This window comes from Streptopelia decaocto, assembly GCF_964273445.1.
Source record: "Streptopelia decaocto genome assembly, chromosome: 1".
Taxonomy (NCBI): Eukaryota; Metazoa; Chordata; class Aves; order Columbiformes; family Columbidae; genus Streptopelia; species Streptopelia decaocto.
Genome location: NC_138663.1, coordinates 62,326,006 through 62,346,879, shown reverse-complemented (window position 1 = coordinate 62,346,879; position 20,874 = coordinate 62,326,006). Strand labels below are relative to the sequence as shown.

At 39.3% G+C, this 20,874-nt stretch overlaps 1 protein-coding gene across 1 annotated transcript in view; it reads right to left on the bottom strand.

The window, feature by feature from the left end:
• Nucleotides 1–4,221: 4,221 nt before the first annotated feature.
• Nucleotides 4,222–20,874, bottom strand: part of TRIM24 (tripartite motif containing 24) — a 63,866-nt gene continuing 47,213 nt past the window's right edge. Inside the window, exons 10-19 of the mRNA XM_082042977.1 lie at nucleotides 20,171–20,335; nucleotides 18,481–18,660; nucleotides 16,003–16,138; nucleotides 15,202–15,274; nucleotides 13,511–13,679; nucleotides 12,676–12,989; nucleotides 9,797–9,929; nucleotides 8,322–8,396; nucleotides 6,915–7,064; nucleotides 4,222–5,367 (exon numbers count right to left, since the gene is read on the bottom strand). Coding sequence (XP_081899103.1) covers nucleotides 5,158–5,367; nucleotides 6,915–7,064; nucleotides 8,322–8,396; nucleotides 9,797–9,929; nucleotides 12,676–12,989; nucleotides 13,511–13,679; nucleotides 15,202–15,274; nucleotides 16,003–16,138; nucleotides 18,481–18,660; nucleotides 20,171–20,335 — 1,605 coding nt within the window. The 3' untranslated portion in view covers nucleotides 4,222–5,157. The remainder of the gene's footprint in view (nucleotides 5,368–6,914; nucleotides 7,065–8,321; nucleotides 8,397–9,796; nucleotides 9,930–12,675; nucleotides 12,990–13,510; nucleotides 13,680–15,201; nucleotides 15,275–16,002; nucleotides 16,139–18,480; nucleotides 18,661–20,170; nucleotides 20,336–20,874) is intronic.

Here is a 20,874-nt window from a genome sequence, read left to right as displayed (position 1 = left end):
GGAGAGCTGGGCAGGGAAAAATTTAATGAAATACAACAAGGGCAAGTACAGTCTTAGAGAGCAGTGCAGGGGAAAGGGACCTCGGGGTCCTGGTGAACAGCAGGATGACCATGAGCCAGCACTGTGCCCTTGTGGCCAGGAAGCCCAATGGCATCCTGGGGTGTATTAGAAGGGGGGTGGTTAGTAGGTCGAGAGAGGTTCTCCTTCCCCTCTACTCTGCCCTGGTGAGACCCATCTGGAATATTGTGTCCAGTTCTGGGCCCCTCAGTTCCAGAAGCACAGGGAACTGCTGGAGAGAGTCCAGCGCAGGGCAACAAAGATGATGAAGGGAGTGGAGCATCTCTCTTATGAGGAAAGGCTGAGGGAGCTGGGGCTCTTTAGCCTGGAGGAGACTGAGGGGTGCCCTTATTAGTGTTTATAAATATATAAATGGTGAGTGTCACAAGGATGGAGCCAGGCTCTTCTCGGTGACAACCAATGGTAGGACAAGGGGCAATGAGTACACACTGGAACACAGGGGATCCCACTTAAATATGAGAAGAAACTTCTTCTCAGTGAGCACTGGAACAGGCTGCCCAGGGGGGGTGTGGAGTCTCCTACTCTGGAGACATTCAGAAGCCGCCTGGACACCTTCCTGTGTAACCTCATCTGGGTGTTCCTGCTCTGGCAGGGGGATTGGACAAGATGATCTTTTGAGGTCCCTTCCAGTCCCTGACACTCTGTGATTCTGTGAATCCAACCCCAACTGTCCTGAGGGTTCATAAGCCCAAACAAACCCTGACAGGCAAGCACAGGACCATGCTATCGCAGCAGCTTAAAGCACTGTCATCCCAGTTGCCTAAAGCTGATTTGTCATAAAACAAACCAGAAGATCTGCCCTCGCCCCAGTTACTCATGCAAGCGTGTTGGCTTCAGCTAGCACAAGCACCTCTTCATTAGTACAGAATCATAGAATCATTTTGCTTGGAAGAGACCCTCAGGATCATTGAATCCAACCATAACCTACTCTGGCACTAAACCATGTCCCTAAGAACCTCATCTAAACACCTTTTAAACACATCCAGGGATGGTGACTCCACCAATTCCCTCGGCAGCCTGTTCCAGTGCTTCACAACCTTTTCCATGACAAAATTTTCCTAATATCCAGTCTAAGCATCCCAAAACATCTAAACATCCCCAGTCCTAACTTGAAGTTGCTGCTTCACAGGTACGGACTCTGTTCTGCCTGTGCTGCAGGAAGAAAGGACAGCAAATGTAACCAAAACTTAAACCACTAAAGCCATTTCTGCATCAAATTCAAGTCAGAAGCCCCAACTGCATCAGTCCGTTAGCTAAGCCCTTGTGGCTAGTGTTTCCTCTAAAGCCATCAGCCAAAACACCAAGCACAAAGATTAAAAGAGGAAAGTTTAACTTCAGACAGCCTCCCATGCCCAAGTGGCACTAGTTTCATTTCAGGAGGTGGTGAGCAGTTCTGTGATTCCAGTCGCTTCAGCTACACCAGCATGGAAATTTTCATGTCGTGCTTGCAGCGTGCCCACATTGCACTGCCTGTTATTCTGCAGTCTTACCTGTATAAATCAGAAGACTGTGGGATAAATAATCCACATTCTTTAGCAGCCCAGAGCAAGACAGCAGCTTTAAAAAAAAGCCCATATATACACATAGACGCTCAACTTCATTGGGTCACATCTTCTAAGGTTTCCCAAGATACATAGAAGTTAACCTTAGGGTTTTCAGAAAAGCAACATATTAACAACTGCCTGCTTCTTTAATTGCTTGTCTTTTAGAAATACTTGTCTTTTATATTTTTATGCCATTTAAAAGATCTAAATGATATTCTATAAAAGACTGGGGAAAAAAAAATAACCAAAGTTTAAGCAAGGAAGTGGACAAAGCAACTTACTCTTCCCTTGTGGGTGAAATTCAAGCCCATGCACAGAGGCCAGAGAGCCACTTGGGCCTTCAAATGGTTGCATTTAGAGAAAATTACTAAGCAAAACACTTAATTAAAACTGCTTTAGACCTAAAAGGTCAGCTTTGATTCAGCTGCAGTTGGATTAACTTTGGCTAACAGTGGTCGAGATAAATGGAACTGTAATGACTCATTAATGGGGTCCCCTCTTTTTTGGGGACTTAATAGAGTTATTATCCTCCTTGCTATAAATAAGCGTTTTAAGTTCCAGCTGCTGGACTCTACACACACAAGTCAAAAAGATGGAAAAATAAAAATCTGCACAACTAGCTGTGTATTCAGAAAAGCCACCATCAGATCTTAAATTCAACTTGCTAACTCTCATCTCGCGGTCATTTCAGAGGTTACATTTGTGCACATGGTCATTCAGGGATTGCTGAATTCCGACTTTCGTCCGAGGGCCTCACACAGCACAGTCATCCCATCCGTACAGGAACTTCAAAGCTCTCTTAACATGGCAATATTTAAGTCCTAAGGCTCTAGGCAAGAGCCGTGCTCCTTAAAGCTAGGCCTAAATTAACCAAATAAATAAATAAATAATGTAAGTAAGTAACTTATTGTGAAAGCTAGACAATGAGAGGTAAAAAGCCTATCTACTCTTCTTTCAGTTCATTAGGGCAGCATCAGTCCACTCTCAAGGCAGTCACGGGGATTGCCTGTCAGAGGCGAGACCTTTTGGACATATCCAATTGCATATTGTTTTCCCGTGTATCCATGCATTTTCATGTGCATTTTATTAATTTTATGTATTTTTTTTCCTTTTCCCTTTTTAGCAAGTAAAATGAAAGCGAGTGTTTGATGTTGGATTGGGTAGGAAAGAAAAAATAAACCTTTGGAATCTGTCATTTCCTGCGAGCTGCATTTGATGTTGATTGCTTCTCCATACCATTTCCATTATTAAAAATTGCAGCTGAATGGTGCAAGAGCTATGATTTGTATAGACAAATGGCATATTTCTTACAGACATTCCTTTTCTTATGATTCAATAAATAGATACTTTCTATCTATACCATGAAGTGAGATGAAGACTCTTCAGTAACAGCCACCATTCAGTGGACTGAGGCAAAGGGGGAAAAATACACAATGTAGATGCACTCTTTGCTATATCGGCTTGAAAGAATACACTACTTTCCTTTAAAAAAAACCCACCCAGCATGCCGCAGCTATTTGTGTGTATACCATCCGAAATAAAGTAGTTAAATTTAACATCTCACACCTCACTGCAGCGCCCATTTCTGAAGGTTCTTAGGGTGACATTCAAGATCACAAGATGAAAATTGAGTCAAATTTTCCAGTGGCTTATTTAAAGAGACATTTTCAGACAGTTCACAGCAGACTGATAAGTAACTGGACTGCAGGAGAACATCTGCGCTCCTCCCCCCAGGATCTTCCACTGGGAGAACAACTTGATTGTGGAGCTGCAGAGGGGTCTAACACCACCTCTAAATGTGATAAATCCCCCAACAGCTCTGTTCCTGCAACTTACGGTCCAGAGCAACCCACAGCACCTTCCTCTGGAAGTACTGCTAAACTTGGTGAGGGGACTTCTAGGCATTGCCAGATCTTTAAGACTTCAAATGTCACGATGGCAGTGCCTCTTATTTCTTGAGTCTGTGCTACTGTCGAGTGCGCTGATCAAACATTTGTTAGAATGGTCTCACCTCACTGTCCCGTTCTGCTTCTTCACTTCTCTTCCTTTTTTTTTTCTGGTATTCTGGGGTGGTAAAACTCCAAAGCTATGTCAAAGGCCTGCTGCAAACACAACCGAGTGCTCTTGTGAAGTGTCCCCTACATTTTAAGTAGTGCCCACGTGCCTTTGTGACAGGGACGCAGTGCACATCTCACCCGGTGAGGGCCTTTTTCTGAGCGCAGATGTACACGGGAGGGAGGCACAAGCAGAACTCGGATCTAGACCCATCGCTGATCTACCCACAGCACCACACCAGTGCTACACGGCAAGTCAAAAGCAGTTCTGTGTATACTCTGATGTCTTCAATAATTCCTACTGCAAAATTCTGGCACAATCAGAGCTCAATTAATCCAACAGACTGCCCGCTCTCCTGAAAACTCAGCTTTTGTTTAAGATGATATAAATGAAGGGTATGAATCAAGAGCGGGAGCAGCCATAGACAAATACTTCTCTAACTCTGCAATCTCTGAGGGCAGAAACAACCATCTATACTGTTGTCAGTGCTTCTGGAAAACAGAACAAAAAAAAGCTAATGTGTCCTCACCTTCTGGTGATTTTAACATGGACAGATGAAGGGCTAAAGAGCAATATCTGTCTTTTTTCTCCAACTCTTCAAATTTGCGTACTTTCAAGTGAACAACGATGCTGGTTGCATTCCAACAATATCATATTTAGAAATTTGGAAAAACAAGAGCTTGTGCACAGGAAGGATGCTTTTTTCCTCCCTTTAAACACACACAAAGACTGACTGATAAGTGCAAACAAACATTTTTCAACTCAAGACTTTGCCATCAACTCCATTAAACAGAGACACATCAAACTTGAGACACCTGTTAAACAAAATGGTACAGAAATACCATTGTTTCTTGCTGGTGGCAACAAAAATGTCACAAACCAAATAATTATGCCCCTTGCTTCCTCCATTAAAAACTCTCAAACAACTTCTGGCTTTTGCTTGTTTTTTAAAAGTTATTTTTAATACACTCTCCCTTACATTTTAAAATTACCAATAACTTCTTTGGGGGCAACTACACTTTCATTGTACCAGTCAGTATTGCAGGACAATAATATTACACCATCTGTTTTCATGGCTTGTGTTAAATACAGTACAAAGAAACCACCTCACGGCCAGCCACATGCCTTTGGTAAAATTAAAAGTCTGGTGAGATCACATTTTCTTCAAACTCAGAAAGCCACATGTTGAACCCATGTAAAGTTGTAAAGTTCAGTTCTATACAAACTTCTTTTCTTGCTCAAAGTTAAACAGCTGTCGCCCAAGGCAAATGGCAAGTTCTGTGCTGCTCCAGAATGATGATGAAAGTTTGGAACTTCAGAGAAGCTCTCCATGTGCCTTTGTGTTTCAGACAAGGAGTAGAAAGTCTAGTAAATATCCACAAACCTACAAGTCAAAGTAGTCCCATTTTTTCCTCTTTTCACAATTAGCAGTGATAAATATTCTCAGGTTTTAAAAAACGTCTGTCGTAGCACACGTGGCTCATTTAAGCAACTGACGCTCTTCCCCTTTGAGGCGCTTTTTCCGGGGCTGCACAAAGTCATCATCCGAGTCGTCGGTAAGTTCCAGATTATCTTTTTCACTCTGGCAGCTGGGTTGTACAGGGAACTTTCTTTCAGGATAAAGGTTACTCAGAAGTTCTTCAAAGTACGCTTCAAGTTTCATGCCGGCATCAGCCACTTCTGAATCAGGCTGTTGGGTGAATTAACAACATCAGTGCATCATGAAATAGCTTTATACTTAGGTAAAAATGAGGTTTTTTAGGTGCTCTTACAGATTACAAAAATATCTATCAGAGGTAAAAATGTGGAACACGTGTCCCAAAGAGCACAAGCCTGCAAAACCGAGGGCGAGGCGGGAGCTTTTGACCAACACTCCCAATGACTTTTTTCCCCAATGAATTATCACAGACGCCAATTACAAGAGCCAAACTGCCTGCTTTCTGAAAGCTATATAAAGATATTCTAAAACCTCTTAAATCCTAACTAAAAAATAAATTTAAAAAATTTGGGTTATGCTGTGAAATATATAGGTATGCCTTCAGGGTGTTAAAGTGCTTTGGAATGACTGCTTGAAATGCTAGAATTTCTCCAGCTTACAGATCCTTTTTTAATTAGGGTGAAATATTTGCTAGCATAGATGGTGTCTGGAGGACTGCTGGAGAGAGTCCAGCGCAGGGCAACAAAGATGATAAAGGGAGCGGAGCATCTCCCTTATGAGGAAAGGCTGAGGGATCTGGGGCTCTTTACCTTGGAGAAGAGGAGACTGAGGGGTGACCTTATTAATGTTTATAAATGTATAAAAGGTGAGTGTCACGAGGATGGAGCCAGGCTCTTCTCGGTGACAACCAATGATAGGACAAGGGGTACAAACTGGAACACAAGAGGTTCCACTTAAATTTGAGAAAAAACTTCTTCACAGTGAGGGTGCCAGAGCACTGGAACAGGCTGCCCAGGGAGGTTGTGGAGTCTCCTTCTCTGGAGACATTCAAAACCCGCCTGGACACATTCCTGTGTAACCTCATCTAGGTGTTCCTGCTCCGGCAGGGGATTGGACTAGATGATCTTTTGAGGTCTTTTCCAATCCCTAACAATCTGTGATTCTGTGACTAGGCAGTCCTAATTAACATGATTCCCAGTCATCGTGGCTGCGCAGTTTCCTGAAGCAGAGGCCACTGTGGTAGCCAGTATTTGCAGCCACCCAGGGTGACTGGAGGAGCACTCAACCGAGGCCACAGAGAGAGGCATTTATTCCTGGTGTAATTCTCTCCCATTTTGTGCTCCACTCATTACCTGCATCCCTTTTTCACCACTTGTTACTTTGCGTGCGCTGAGGGATAATAATCACTCGACATGCAACTAGAAATGACAAGAGCGAGCACATACCTCTCAAAATGAAAATCCCACTGAATTTAAGATTGGAGGCGAGGAGGATTCAACCAATTTTTAAATCAAATGCCCACCGTTCAACTGTATGATAAACAATCGTCCCATTCTTTACCTGCCGCCTTGTCATTCAGCGAGCATGTTTGTTACAATTCTCCTTCCTTCTGTGGAAGGATCTCTGCTGCATACTCATCTAAAACCCCCATAGTTTCAAATGTGATCTATGTATTCACTACAGTCTCATCACCAGCATAAGTTTAACACCATAAATTCTTGTGCTGCCAGTTCTACCCCCACCACAGTCCTGAAAGCAACTAAACCTACAAAACCAGATAAAACATTTACTTCTCTGACCTCATTAAATTCAGCACAGTTTTGGAAAATCAGTCTGAAATCAGCCACAAAGTCTTCTGGCTTCGTGTAGAATGAATTGGTCGCTTCAAGTCTTTTCTTGATGGTTGACAAGTCCATAGGCTTCTTGATTATTTTGTAGTAATCAGGAACCTAAATGGAGAATAATTTTTTTTTTACTGAATGCAGTCATGTTCATTACTTACTGTTTTATAAACCTTTAGCTCTGAGAGAGAGGGCAAGATTTAGTCTCATCTTCAAAGTACGATTCTAAATATAACAATTGTACAGTTTCTGGAGTGAGAGTGATGTATGTTAGTTTTGCTGGCTAAAATATACTCATCCCAATGCCTACTTTAAAATCAAAGAAAAACAAATTAAAACCCCACCTATATTGACTACATACAATGGAGCAAATGATCTGGATGTTATTTTTGGATGTAGTCAAATGAGCCGTCTTAAAGTTTCACTCTCAAGACAACTGTATGAGAACTTTGGCAACCCACTCAAATGGAGACAGTACATGGGTTGCTTAAAATGAATTTTGGTCACAAAATATGTCCTTGGAAATGGTGGCAAATTTCAGAGATATCAATGACTTTGGCATCCTTAGCTGTGGTTGCAGGATTAAGATTTATTCTTTCTTTAGAAATTAGAATACATGATATGAAATACAATTATAATATTTTCCCACTTTTTTATTAACTAGATTCACTTTTTAAGATAAATGCTATAATACCTGAATTTAGTAATGCATGACCATCATATTAAACAATTAATCTCTTGTGCCCTTTCTTTTTACTAAACCCTGTGGAATGTACTCCAAAAGAAGAATTCGTATTCAAATGGAATACAAAGGTACATAGGAGCATATTACTTATTGATGAATTCCTTTCCCATGGACTTGTACTGAGGAAAATAAAAGAGGTGCTTTTCATCTGATCAGGCTGGTAACTCTGTGTGTCCATGGACTTCTAATGCACCCAGGTATTGTTTACCATTTTAAACTAATAAATTTCACGCTAATAATAAATTCAATTTCATATTAGTACTATGGAGTACTCTAATTCTCAAAACAAGGTAATTTTTTAAAAAATAACCAAACATATCCCGATTCACCTTTCTAGTGGTATCACTCAGCATTGTGAAACAGCACTTAGTATTTGTGTCTGGTTTTGAAGTACTAAGCAAAATCAGTTCTTGGGGAATTTTACTGGCAAATGCCCTTCCAACTCAATGCTTCAACTTTTAACCCCCCTTCAGACAGTTTAAGTAAAATTAAACATGCTCAATACACTCAATGTCTATGAAACTTGATTCTGGTAATGGACTGTGATGGGACATAAAAATGCCATTAGAAACATATCAATTATGCTACAAATATGAAACAGCAAGAAGTGAGGTACATACTGTGGGAGGAACTGGATCTTGAAAATCAAGACTCATTTCATGACAGTAGAGGTATAGCAGCAATCTCTCACACTTCTGTGTTGAGAAAAACAGATACCCGAGTAATTATAATTAGAGAATCCTACATGATTTGTTCTAAATTAACAAACTATAGAAAATACCAAACAGATGCTCAGTACTCCCCCAAACTCTAAGCAGGAAAGTGAGAGCAGAGAAACTGTATTTGGAAGCGAGATTAACTAGTGGCCCCCAGGGTTCCTTCTCTGCGATAGATACATCATCAACTCTCACATACATGCTAAGAAACCTCATACAGTTACTAACAGTGTTATTCAGCATTTGCTGAGCCCAGTAGACATTCTAAGGAATTAAAAAAGCATGCGTGGCTCTTCATGCTTTATCAATATTCAGAAATAGCAGTAATATTTTTCTAGATCTGGGTATAACTGCTAAGCCTACAGTGCTTTTTGTTACCAGTGGGAGGGAATATATTTTCTTTGTGTATCCAAATATTTTAAAGCCTCGAAAGAGATTCTAAAAATGGTTTTGTGTGATTTTATGCTTGCTGATCCTTTATCAGAATATTTACAGGACTTATATTTTTATAACTTACATTTAAAGCAAAATGCAAAGTTAGGGTGTTTTTTTTTTCCTTTTAGATAGCAGCACATGTAAATAATGGTTCTACAGGTAGACTAAGACCCCAAATAAAACACTAATTTCAGTGTATTTACACCAGTTGGCAACTGAAACCGAGTAAAACACTGCTGAAAGTTGTCAACACAGCTCAAATATCTTTAAAAAAAAGTTTTAATAATAATGAAACGACTACAAAAAGTAAGAAAAATCAAGAAAGGCAAATCCAAACCAAAACCACACCAAGAATCCAAAATATTGTTGAGCAGTTCAACTGTCTGCTCAAAGGCAGTTGCTTTCTTTTATCTCTGAGGTTTAAGGAAATAACAAAAGTTGGATATCCACTGCCTGCTTTTTAGCTTTTCCATCAGAATATTCAAAGCTGGAAAATGACCAGCAGTTATTCCCAGAGTCTTGTGTTAATCTCTGCAGGATCAGTATTGCACCTCTATGTATCTTCATTGTGAAAGAACCACCTTAATTTTTCAAGAAGGATGTTGGCAAAGTGCTTTAAAGACTAAAACCATTCGTTGATAATGTCAATCTATGCCAAATTTGGAGAGTACAAAGAGAACAACTCTCAATGCCAGGTCGCTGTGTACCAGAGCTCTTGTTAGCAACAGCACTTGGTGATTCCTGGAACACAGACCCAGTTCAGAGCAGCAGATCAGAAACGCTTCTCAGACACTCAGAATTCTGCATCATTCAGCCTGTTTACGTGAAGGCTGCTATGATCTCAGAGCTTATTTTAAAAATTATTTCTCTTTAACATCACTTTTTAAAAGACGACTACATTTCAGAACACAAGAAGCAGCAAGGCAGTGCTCATTTTATCTTACCCTGCGGTCTATTGGCGCCAAACCCACAGTGTCTTCCAATTTTCTCTTTTCAGAGCTGTGAGCAGGTTTATCACAGTCATATTCAACTTCTGGCTTGGACAAATCCCGACAGAATGTACAAATCCACTCTCCGCTAAAGAAGACAAACAGACACATTGACCCCAGTGATGCAGCACACTCGTAACAAAAGGCTTTCCACGTATTTCTAGAAAAGTTCCTCATTTGTGGGCTGTTTTTTTGCTGCATCATGTATTATCTTGTTGTTAGTAGTCTCTAAAACACTACAAAAGGCAGAGAGTGCTGCCAAAAGTGCTTTTAGAGCTTTGTTTCCTTTTTAATGGCACTGGTGTCATTAATGGTGTTATAACAGAAAAATGGTTCGTCATAATAGACAAATGGTGTCTACCCTTGTTAGTACTGGAATTTTTTGCTTGAGCTTGCAGGATTCAAGCAAAGCACTAATAGTTCTATTTCCTAACACAGAGAGACTGAATGAATAATACAGAGACCAAACAGAAGGAAAAGTGTTAGAGCTGTATGGTGAGAACTATATATTTTCTCTACAAGGCTGATCTAACACACATTCCTAATCTATACAGATTACTCGGAACAAGATTTTTTTGGAAAACCAGATATTCTTTACTCCCTAAAACTTTCAGATGCTCCCAATTTTAGCAGTTAGTCTAGGAAAACCCTGCAAATTTAAATGACAGCACAAGTTTACAATAAAAAGTAATTCTGCAAGCTGTGTTTGCTGATCCTCTAATACAAGTTGTGAACCTTGTTGAAAAACTTAGCAAGTCTATGTTTTTAATACAGTTCTTCACAAATGAAACTGGCATGCTTGCAGACAACCACAAGAGGGCTGAATTGCACTGCGTACATATAGACAGAATTCAGCAATAACCAGCTAAGGGATCTAACTGTGTGTATTTACTCAGGCATACATTATAATAATATCTTTGTAAATGGGAAAGAGTTTCTGCAGCACCTTTTAGTTCGTTTAGTAAGGCAGAAGACTTTCCAAGTTAAAAATAATAATTTATTACGGGATTTTATTTAGAGTAATCCAAATATTTCCACCATCTGCAAGCTGTAGCATACAGTCGTGAATGATGGGCATTTTCCTTCAAAGAGATTTTTACCTTCTACTCTCTTAACACGACACAGTTATTTATATGACAGTGACACCACTGTGCCTGGACTAGCAGCAGAGAAATGACATGGTAGATACACAAAAATAGATACAGGCCATGAGCTAAAGACCTTATGATACAGGAAACATATAAAAGATAGAGGAATGAAGCATTTAAATATCCAAGAATCAGGGAGAATGTGGTGGCTTGGAGTGAAGAAGAAAAGATGCAGCAACCTTGTGAATCTATAGGGGAGATTGTTCCATCCACCTGAAGCAAGAATCAAAACTAATACCGAAAGCAGCAGACTGGCACTTCTGACATAATAATAGCGTAATAATTTTGTGTGTTTGAAGGAACTAATGCTGAGAGACTGAAGTTTGTTAAGCAGAGTGTTACAGCTGCAAAAGAAAAACCCACAAAAGTGAGACCAAAAACCTGACACATCTAAAGACAGGAGGAAAATCAAGATAACCATGGCCTGAAGTCCAGGAACACTGTGCACTTGTATTAAAATGCACCTTTACAGATCTGAACACTTGTCAGGAAAGTTGTTTTTGGCTCACTTGCCCCTGGACGGCATCACCTCAGTTTCCACAGAATGATCCAGTAAAAAAAGAGACATTTCAAAGCCTTATTCTTGAAGCATTAATTTTGACAGAAAGTGTTGTGAATACATAGTTATCTACCTCCGTAAAGATAACTTTTTTTTCTTGTCAGAAAAGCACTAATGCTTATTAGTTTAAGTGCTTACTGTAACTTTACTGGGTTTTGCTTACAGCACAAAGCTGTAATATAACATAATCTTATTTAAAAAAACCCACATCGTAATGTAAAGTTTTGAAAGGTAAAAGAAACATTTTTATGTGCAATTTCTAGTTACATTTAAAAGAGCAGACATGCCTGGAGAATTATGCTTGTTAAGAGTAGCACAGAGATGATCAATGTACTAAACCAAGGTGCTATCCAAATGTTTTACACCAGCAAAATATGCTGATATTTAATAAGAAAACCTAATATTTTAAGAGCATTAAACAATGAACATGTTATGACAGACGTTTTTATCCTTTAATACTAATAAGCTTACTGCATGGCATTTCAAAGTTGGAACGTTGCAAAATGCTGCTTATTTTAATCAAAGACACTAATTCCAGAAGCAAATGCCACAAATGCTTATAACAAGAACAACCTATTTAAGACTGTATTTTGAAACTACTGAAACTGAGTAGTTGTGCTGTAACAGGCAATGAAGAAAGCCTACTGGTTATTTCAACATAGAAAGAGATGTTACCAGAACATACCAGTTGCTACATCCAATGCTTGGAATGTAGCCATGTATAGCACTATAATAACATATATAATTATAGTAATAATATACTTAACACTATATTAGCTTAGATTTTCCTTCTTTTATTATTATTATATTTTATATCATGCTTAAAACATTGTATATCAGACTGGTAATTCTGTGGCCCAATTTTTAAAAATAAATGCCCTAGATGTAAGTGGCCTTGCTTAATTGCCAAATAAGTGAAGAGTTTTATTACTGTGGCTGCAAATCTGTAGAATTAAACTGGAGTTTCAATGCGAATTCCAATTTTCACCAATTATTACGACTTCTGGATTCAAGAATTCAAAGCTGACTGCTTCCTTTGAGGCTAAAACTTCTTGCGCTGGGTTCCACAATACAAAGCTTATGTCTTTTAAAGCACGTTTAGATGGAATTGAAGGTGTTGTAATTACCTTGGAAAGCTCCTCAGTGAAGGGACGTGACAAGAAAGATGGAACACTTTGGGACACTTCTCACAGCAAAGGAGCTCCCCTCCATTTTGACACACTGCACACCAATCTTCATTGGGATCATCCTCTTTTCTGCCCTCCCCGGCGTGGGACGGCCCCATCCACCCCGTCTTCCCGCTGGATGCGTTCTCCTGCAGCATCCCCGGCTGATCGTCGGTGCTGTCCGGCGCATCTGTTCTTAAAACAGCTTCATCAGAAGTGGAATTGTGATTGTTATCTAACAGCAACGAAGTAAGTATGCTTCTTGGAAAGGTGGTCTGTAAAAAGAAACAAAGGAAGCCAGAGTGTAAAATTTATGTACATTTACATGACCATAACACAACAAGTAAAATGACCAGAATAACAAATTTATATGCAAGCAGCCATATGACTTGCAACAGGCGCGAAAACATCAGGCAACTAAACACAAGAAATCAGCTATGAAAGGCTATTTACCACTCCGCTAATAAAAACTAATCTTTGATGCCCCAAAAGTCTAGCAATCTTTTTTATGTATATTACTGCACTACGATTAGAACTTCCTAGTACCCCAGGAAAATTTGATGTTCTGTGCCTTCCCAGGTTTTCAATGGATAAAGGCAGTTAGATTGCACCAGTTAATTAACTGAACTGGCAGCAGAGACAGTTTGATTTTGAATTTCTCCTCTTCCTTTTATTTAGCTTTATGTTTTCCCTGTAAAAATTCCTCAACACAATATTAGGAAATTATTCTATTCCCCATAAATGCAAAATACCCTCCACCAAAGAGAAAGGAGATCTTGACAACTGTTAATATTACATTCTGAGGCCGGGATTCCTCTTCCGTTTCTTGCTTCACTACAACAATTGGGAAATCAAAGTTCTCATTTGGCGTGCTTGTCTCCTGTTTAATTTTGATTGGCTCCAGCATAACGACGGGGACTTTGTGTGTAGAATCGGCTCCTGGTGGCCTGCTGGAGGAGCCAGAGCTGTAAATGACAGAAAGAGGTAGGAAAAAAGGAAATTAAGAGTCAGAACTGGACGCCTTTTGTACACTGATGCTTTCCAAGACCTCAGGATGCTAATACATTTTGCTGCTTTGAATCCTGAGCACTACAGTATTACTTCATAGAATACAACATCCAAGTTAATTTTCTTTCATGTATGTTGAAAAGGCATTGCAAAAAGGGAAAAATTTTATGGCGCAATTTCACAACCAGCTAATTACTCATGGTTTTACTTATCATTAGTGCGAGACTTGCAAATAATCTCCAGTTCTTTTAGGTCACACGCAAAAAAGCACTTCCACTGAACATTATCTCACTTTGGAGGACACGCAGCTGTGTTTTTCAGAAGGCCAGTGTTTCTACGGCGCCAAACTGATGATTGTAAACCACACAAGGGGATAAACCAGATAAAACACATATATACGTTATCGTGGAATATCTTGCAGACTTGCAACTCTACCAAAACTAGGCCCTTACTTTTAGAACTGGATCTTTTTTCATGTGTTTGGTCATAATACAATGAGAATGGACAACCAAACTCAAACCCAGGAGATTACCGGCTTTTAATATGCCCTGGTTTCACCTGGGAGATGGTTTTCTTCCTAGTAGCTGGTATAGTCCTGTGTTTTGGATTTCAAATGAGAATAATGTTGATAACACACTGACGTTTTACTTGTTGCTAAGTAGTCAAGGACCTTTTAGCTTCTAATGCCGTGCCAGGTGCACAAGAATTTTAAATCTAACAAAATGAATTCAAGCAGCAGCAGACAGAATCATGGGTTTTTTAAATGCAAGTAAAATACTCTTCAGACAGATATTTAAAGAAATTCGTAAGAGTCCTTCACAGAATTTACCACGTGAATGGAAGAAAGTAAAAGATATTCTATATTAACAAGCATCTGCATTCCCAATTCGAGCACGATGAATTTAACCTGATTTTTCTCTGCATGAAAAATTAATCTCATGTCAGATGTGTGCTCTGATTTACCAGAACACATCAATAGAACTGTGCTCTTCAAACAACATTGTGTAAATCTATTTGTTCATTAATATTCCATCACTACGGGATAAAAGCATTTGTGTAGACTCTCCGTAGATATCCAGTGCTCACTTAACTAACTGTATTATGGCAGAAAATTCTTAATAACCCTCTTTGTAACAACAGTTCCTTAAATCTGAAGTCATGTATAGTTTTGTGAGGACTTTCAATATGCAACTTTTTCCTTTAGCTGATTTTTCCAAATTTAAAACCTAAATTAGAATTGGCATTCTTTTAATAATGCAAATCTAGCAATTGTTTACAGAGTTAATACACTTTTAGATGTGCTATTAATACATTTCAAATGAAATTACTACTTTTAGAATGCAAAGAGTGTGGTAATAACCATCAAGCCTGGCCTGCTAACAGAGAAGGTGAGGCCAATTGACTTCTATATGCATTAAAGGGAGAAGAGACCAAGACATCATCTGTGGAGGTTGAAGTTACATTTTATTCTTTCCTTACCTCTCTCTGCTCCCAACACTGGAGGCACTGGGTGAACGAATTGGAGGGTGTATGTTTGTCACACTGACTCCTCCTAGGACAGAAGAATCAGATTAGAACAAAACACAGGTCTGTGCCAAGTCTGAAATGTGATCCAGAGAAGTACACAGGTTTGGGGCAAAATTTCTGCTGCGGTGTCATTTATTTAACCCATATCTCATTTAATCTCATGAATGTTGCATGAGTGCTCATTGGGAATTCACACTCATGTAGCCTCATTACATGAAAGGAAAAACAAAGCAGATTTTAGCAAAATGCACCAGGCATGGTGACAGAAATCCAAGTCCACCGCATGTAGCTATGCAGAACAATCACCTCTCTGATCGACTTGTGTCAGTGCTGCACTACCCTTCCAGTGAAAAAGTTTTTCTGGTATCCAAATTGAACTTCCCAAGTCACCATTTGTAGCCAATGTCTTCTGTTACATCCTATCTTGCTTTTTCAAATACTTGTCTCCTACCACAGCTTCTAGTTTTTAATTTGGTGCACCCCTAAGAGTGACATTTTTCTATGGATTTCTATGCAACTTGCTGTTTTTCCCTCCATGTTTTTAAGATCTGGCAACTTACTTCTGTTCACAAGACTAAAATATTGCCTCAACTTTACCTCCTGCTAGGGTTTCTACAACTTCGCCTTTGTTTCCATATTTCTCATCTTTGATATAAAATAGAAGTAACTAATTCTGACACCAGTGTCAACATTGCCACATTACATTTTCTTCCATTACACCACAAACAGAAAATTGCACCCCATTCCAATTACCTGAGAGGCCTGGTGATGGTACTGATGAATTTGGTGACTGCACAGTTCTGTTCGAAGGGGGTTTTGGCTGATTCTGCTCTGCAGTGCCATCCTTCCTTACAACATTATCCAGTGTGATGTTTCCTGAACAATCAATCTAAATGTGGCGAAGAGAGGGGAAGCATTTACTGTTAGGAGAGAAAAACAAACAAAACCAAACCACAACAATATTCCCCAAACAACAACAACAAGTAAACACCCCATGCTTCTGCCATACTGTTATTTTGAAGGTGAAGACCAAAATGTATCTCAGCTAACTTTAGCTGCACAAAAAGCGAGGTGGTTACATTAAAACAGGTCATCCTGCTTTCTCTAAAAAGAAAAGAAATGGCCCAATCCAGGCAGCGATTCATTTTAAGATCAGATGATTGTGCAAGAGCCAATTTTTCCCCATCAGCTACATAGAAGGCTTACATTAGACAGGTAGCTTTCACACATTGAAGTATGAGACGAATTTTTTATCTCCATACCTTCTTTTGACATGCTCATGTTATATCCTCCAAAAAAAGACAATAAGCAATACACAAACTATCCATTAATTTACTACCCCAAGGGCCACTCAATTCCATCTGTCCCAAATACCTTCAGGGTAGAGGCCAAGCATATTGACTCAAAATGCAAACAGCAAACCAACACTTGTTCTTTCCACCCACAGCCCAGGCTCAACACCTGAACTCAGTTTTAGGGGCTCCCAATTTACCACTCTGATTTTCTGCAAAAATCACACATTCTGGTTTGACAGAGGAATGCTCTTTTGAAATATTAGGGTTTTTGCAATACTTAAGATCATGTTTGATTAGAAAACAGGTCACCTTGGTATCAGTTTTCTCAGACACCTCACAAATCCACTGGTATCAACTGTATTGACCACTGAAAGTCTAGTTTATAAACAGAAATCATGTGAAGTGGATGCACGTCTGCAGTGATCTCGGCCATGTATCTTAATAGCACAAACTTAGCCATATACAAGTAGAAGAGCTCATAATAATACTGTGCACAAAAGCCAGTATGCTAACATGTCTCACAGACTCAGTAGTTTTATGATCATGTTGTGTAGTTCACCTTTTAAGCCTGACAGATACTGTGTGTACTCTGTGTATACTGTTTAAAAAAAACAGAATCCTTTTATCTGTTAGTTTATTGGTGAGAACAGAAGACAGATGGGAGAAACAGGGACAACAGCAATTTATGACTAGAAAAAGCATATTTCAGGTGTCTACAAACCTTGGGCCGCAAAAATAGGCTCAGCAGTTATTTGAAAGAATAAAGTCAACTGACTAAAATTCAACAGCTCTAACACAGACCTCTGACAAACATGTACCAATAAGAAACTATGAAAGAGAAGTTCAGAAATTTAAGAAAATATGATCTTATGATGCTCCTTCTGTCACCTGCTCACAGTCATGTTAGGCGATATATGAAGAAAAGAAATATCAAAAGGAGAAGATATAAGGCATATATCCAGGATACTAACAATTAATACCTAAGACAGCCCTTTCAATAAGGTGCAAATGTATTAAAAAAATGCTAAAAATTTACCAGAAATATCATCAGCAAACCAGTGCTATCTATGGACACTGGTAAAGAAAAGCTAACTCATTTTTGTTAGTATCAGTATGGGGGATGGGGGGAAAATATGCAGCATCCAAATTAACAAGTGTAATTACAATTACAACCTGCAATGTTATTTTTCTTAGTTGTCCTAACAGCCATCTCCCAGAACAGTTCCAACTATTACCAGCATCATGTAGGCAATCCTGCACTGTTATCTGGAACTGTCTCATTTTGACAAACAGAGGAAAAATTTCAGTCCAAAAGGGTTTGTTCTGGTTTTGGCTGGAGTAGAGTTGATTTTCTTCCTAGTAGTCGGTACAGTGCTCTGTTTTGGATGTAGTATGAGAACACTGATAACACACTGATGTTTGAGGTGTTGCTAAGGTAGTCAAGGACTTGGCTTCTCACACTATGCCAGGTGCACAAGAAGCTGGGAGGGGGCACAGCCAGGACAGCTGACCCAAACTGGCCATAGGGATATTCCACACCATATGACATCATGCTCAGTATATAAGCTGGGGGAAGAAGAAGGCAGTGGGGGACATTCAGAGCAATGGTGTTTGTCTTCCCAAATAACCATTATGTGTGATGGAACCCTGCATTCCTGGAGATGGATGAACACCTGCCTTCCCATGGGAAGTGGTGAATTAATTCCTTTTTTTGCTTTGCTTGCATGTATGACTTTTGTTTTACCTATTAAACCCACTTCTGTTCTTCTGATACTCTCCCCCGACCCACCAAGGGGGAGTGAGCAAGCAGCTAAAGTGGCTGTGTGATGTTTAGCTGCCAGCTGGGCTTAAACCACAACAGGTTTCTACTTTTCACAAACATTAAGACTTACTTCAAAATATAATCCATAAAACACAGCTCTTACGTTACACTTACATCAGGAAGTGATGGCAGATTGTAGGAGCTACCCACTGGAGAACTCAAATCAATGACAGGGGGACCGTATGTCTTCCCATCACATTCTACAGCACTAGTGACTGTAGGGCTGGACGGAGTAGACGTTGTGCTGCTTGCAGTAGAAAGGGCAGTTGAAGATTGCCCACTACCAATCTGCCACTAAAAAGAAAAGACGATATTCCACAATTCAGCATTATATTTTTTTCAACAGATCCCATCACATACGTACACTAGTTCTAACTCAGCAGTTAAACAAGCAGGCTTAGTTCAGTAAACTGAATTCAAACATAAACCCCTGATTTATTCTGAAGTTATCTAATTTCAAGAACCAATCTTACACGACAAGGGAAGATGACAAGCAGTTGAAAATTATGAATAGAAGAAATGAATGGGAATTCTTACATTCAAACCTATATCTTGATGTTAAGTATCTATTAATATTTCATGCTGCATTGACAGTCTTGTGGGAGAAATGTAACAGTTTTAGTGAAATAAATGCATTACAGATAATAGGCTGAATGCACAACCACTCCAATGCTTTATTAAGTAAATAGCTATAGTGTCACTTGGATGTCATCAAGCATTTGATGTCGTGCTTCCCTTAACAACTTAAAGTGATTAAGCATTTGAAATGCTGACTGTATCTCCACTCACATATATGTTTTACCACCAAAATATGAAGCGCACAGTCAAGTCAGACTAAATTTCTTTCTCATTTAGACATACACAGTTTTCAATGAGTTTAATAGAATTTCATGGCAACCACAGGCAAAATTTGACTCCGCTCAATCCCTTTTTAGTCATTCATTGTATTTACTGGTCCCTAGTTTCAGAAAGGCATTACTAGATAATGAATATACTTGAAAGAAAGGCTTGCAGACAGGCCAATCCTCTTTTCAGAGGCACAGAAGTGACTTAGTTTTTGTTACTACAGGTTCTCTTAAATATTGTATAGCTTTCTTCATTTTTAACTCTGACATCATAAGCATTGCAAACATGAATGGTATTACTCCACTCCTCAGGTCACAATCTTCACTTGATTCTTGCCTGCTTTCTTCTAGTGACATGAGTTTCTCCTTCCTTCCACATACCAACTACTCACATGTTAAGATGAAGATTTGCCTTCCTGAACATTCAGAAAACATGTCAAGTGTTTGCTTCTGCTCCAGTTCAACTGCTGATTAGGTAGGTATTTATCAGTCTTACTCAGTAGATGTGCCACAATTGTGGACTTTATTTTCTTGCCTCATCTGTAGAAGCTCAGATTTGGCACACTCTGGAGAATGGTGGCAGCTGTAGTTTTTTAGTCAAGCTGTTACCTGATTCCCAGTGAAATCACTAAGATCAAGCTAAATAATGGGATTTTCTAGTTGTCTGTTCACCAATTGTAGTGTGCAGACCACGGCCATGTTAAGTTTTGAATAAGTGGCCAGAACAGTAACAGCAAACAAGAGAATGAAACACCTACATAGCACACAGTGGCTCACTTCTGTAATGCTTCAGCTGCTTAGAACTGTCAAAATTAAAGAAACTCGACAGTTATCTCATCAAGAAAACTGTGGGTATCTCTGTTCTAATTGAAAAGAATGCTAGAAACTTAAAAAGATAATATAAAGCACATTTTATGTTTTGTTTCTACACAGGAGTGAAAAGGGAAAAGAAACTCTACCTGTTTTATAGCTTGCTGGGCCAAGAACGCCATCTGCAATGGGTTGGGCTTTATTGCTTGCCTTGGTGGGTTCTGATTTTGGGGAAATCGCATCTGTTGTGCAGGAAGAGCTGAACCATTGGGCTTGGGGCTGTGATTCTGAAAATGAATCAAGCGGGGAGGTGCCTGCATGAAAACAAGCAAACAATTCTGCAAGTTAGCTGGTATCTATTCTAGGTATTTTTACCAAGTGGCCCTTTTAAACTTCTGAAACGCTTTACAAATCAGATGCAAACAAATAGTACCACACCATTTATCTGAATGAGCACACAATACATTGATTTTCCGTGTTAAAAACAAAACTCAGTAGATGGTTTTGAGTTATTCTGATAGAACAAATGCAGATACATCACAAGGAGCAGTGAGAGTATTTCCAAATTGGAAAGAGATATGGGAGAATCGCAGAGTTTCATGCTAAAAAGTCAGGGAAAAAGAACTTTTTAATCATTTGACAAAAATAGAAAATATGTAGCTTGACACTATATATGGTGGGACACATTATGATTTTTTTAATTAATAAAAATAGGCTGAGTGCTACCACACATTCTGCCAGACAAGTTTAAAATGCCCATTCAATTCCCAGTAAGGAAAATGTTCCTTAACCCATTTACATAGCCACATGCTACAGATGAAGCTATCTGCACTTACGTAGCTAAATTTCATTT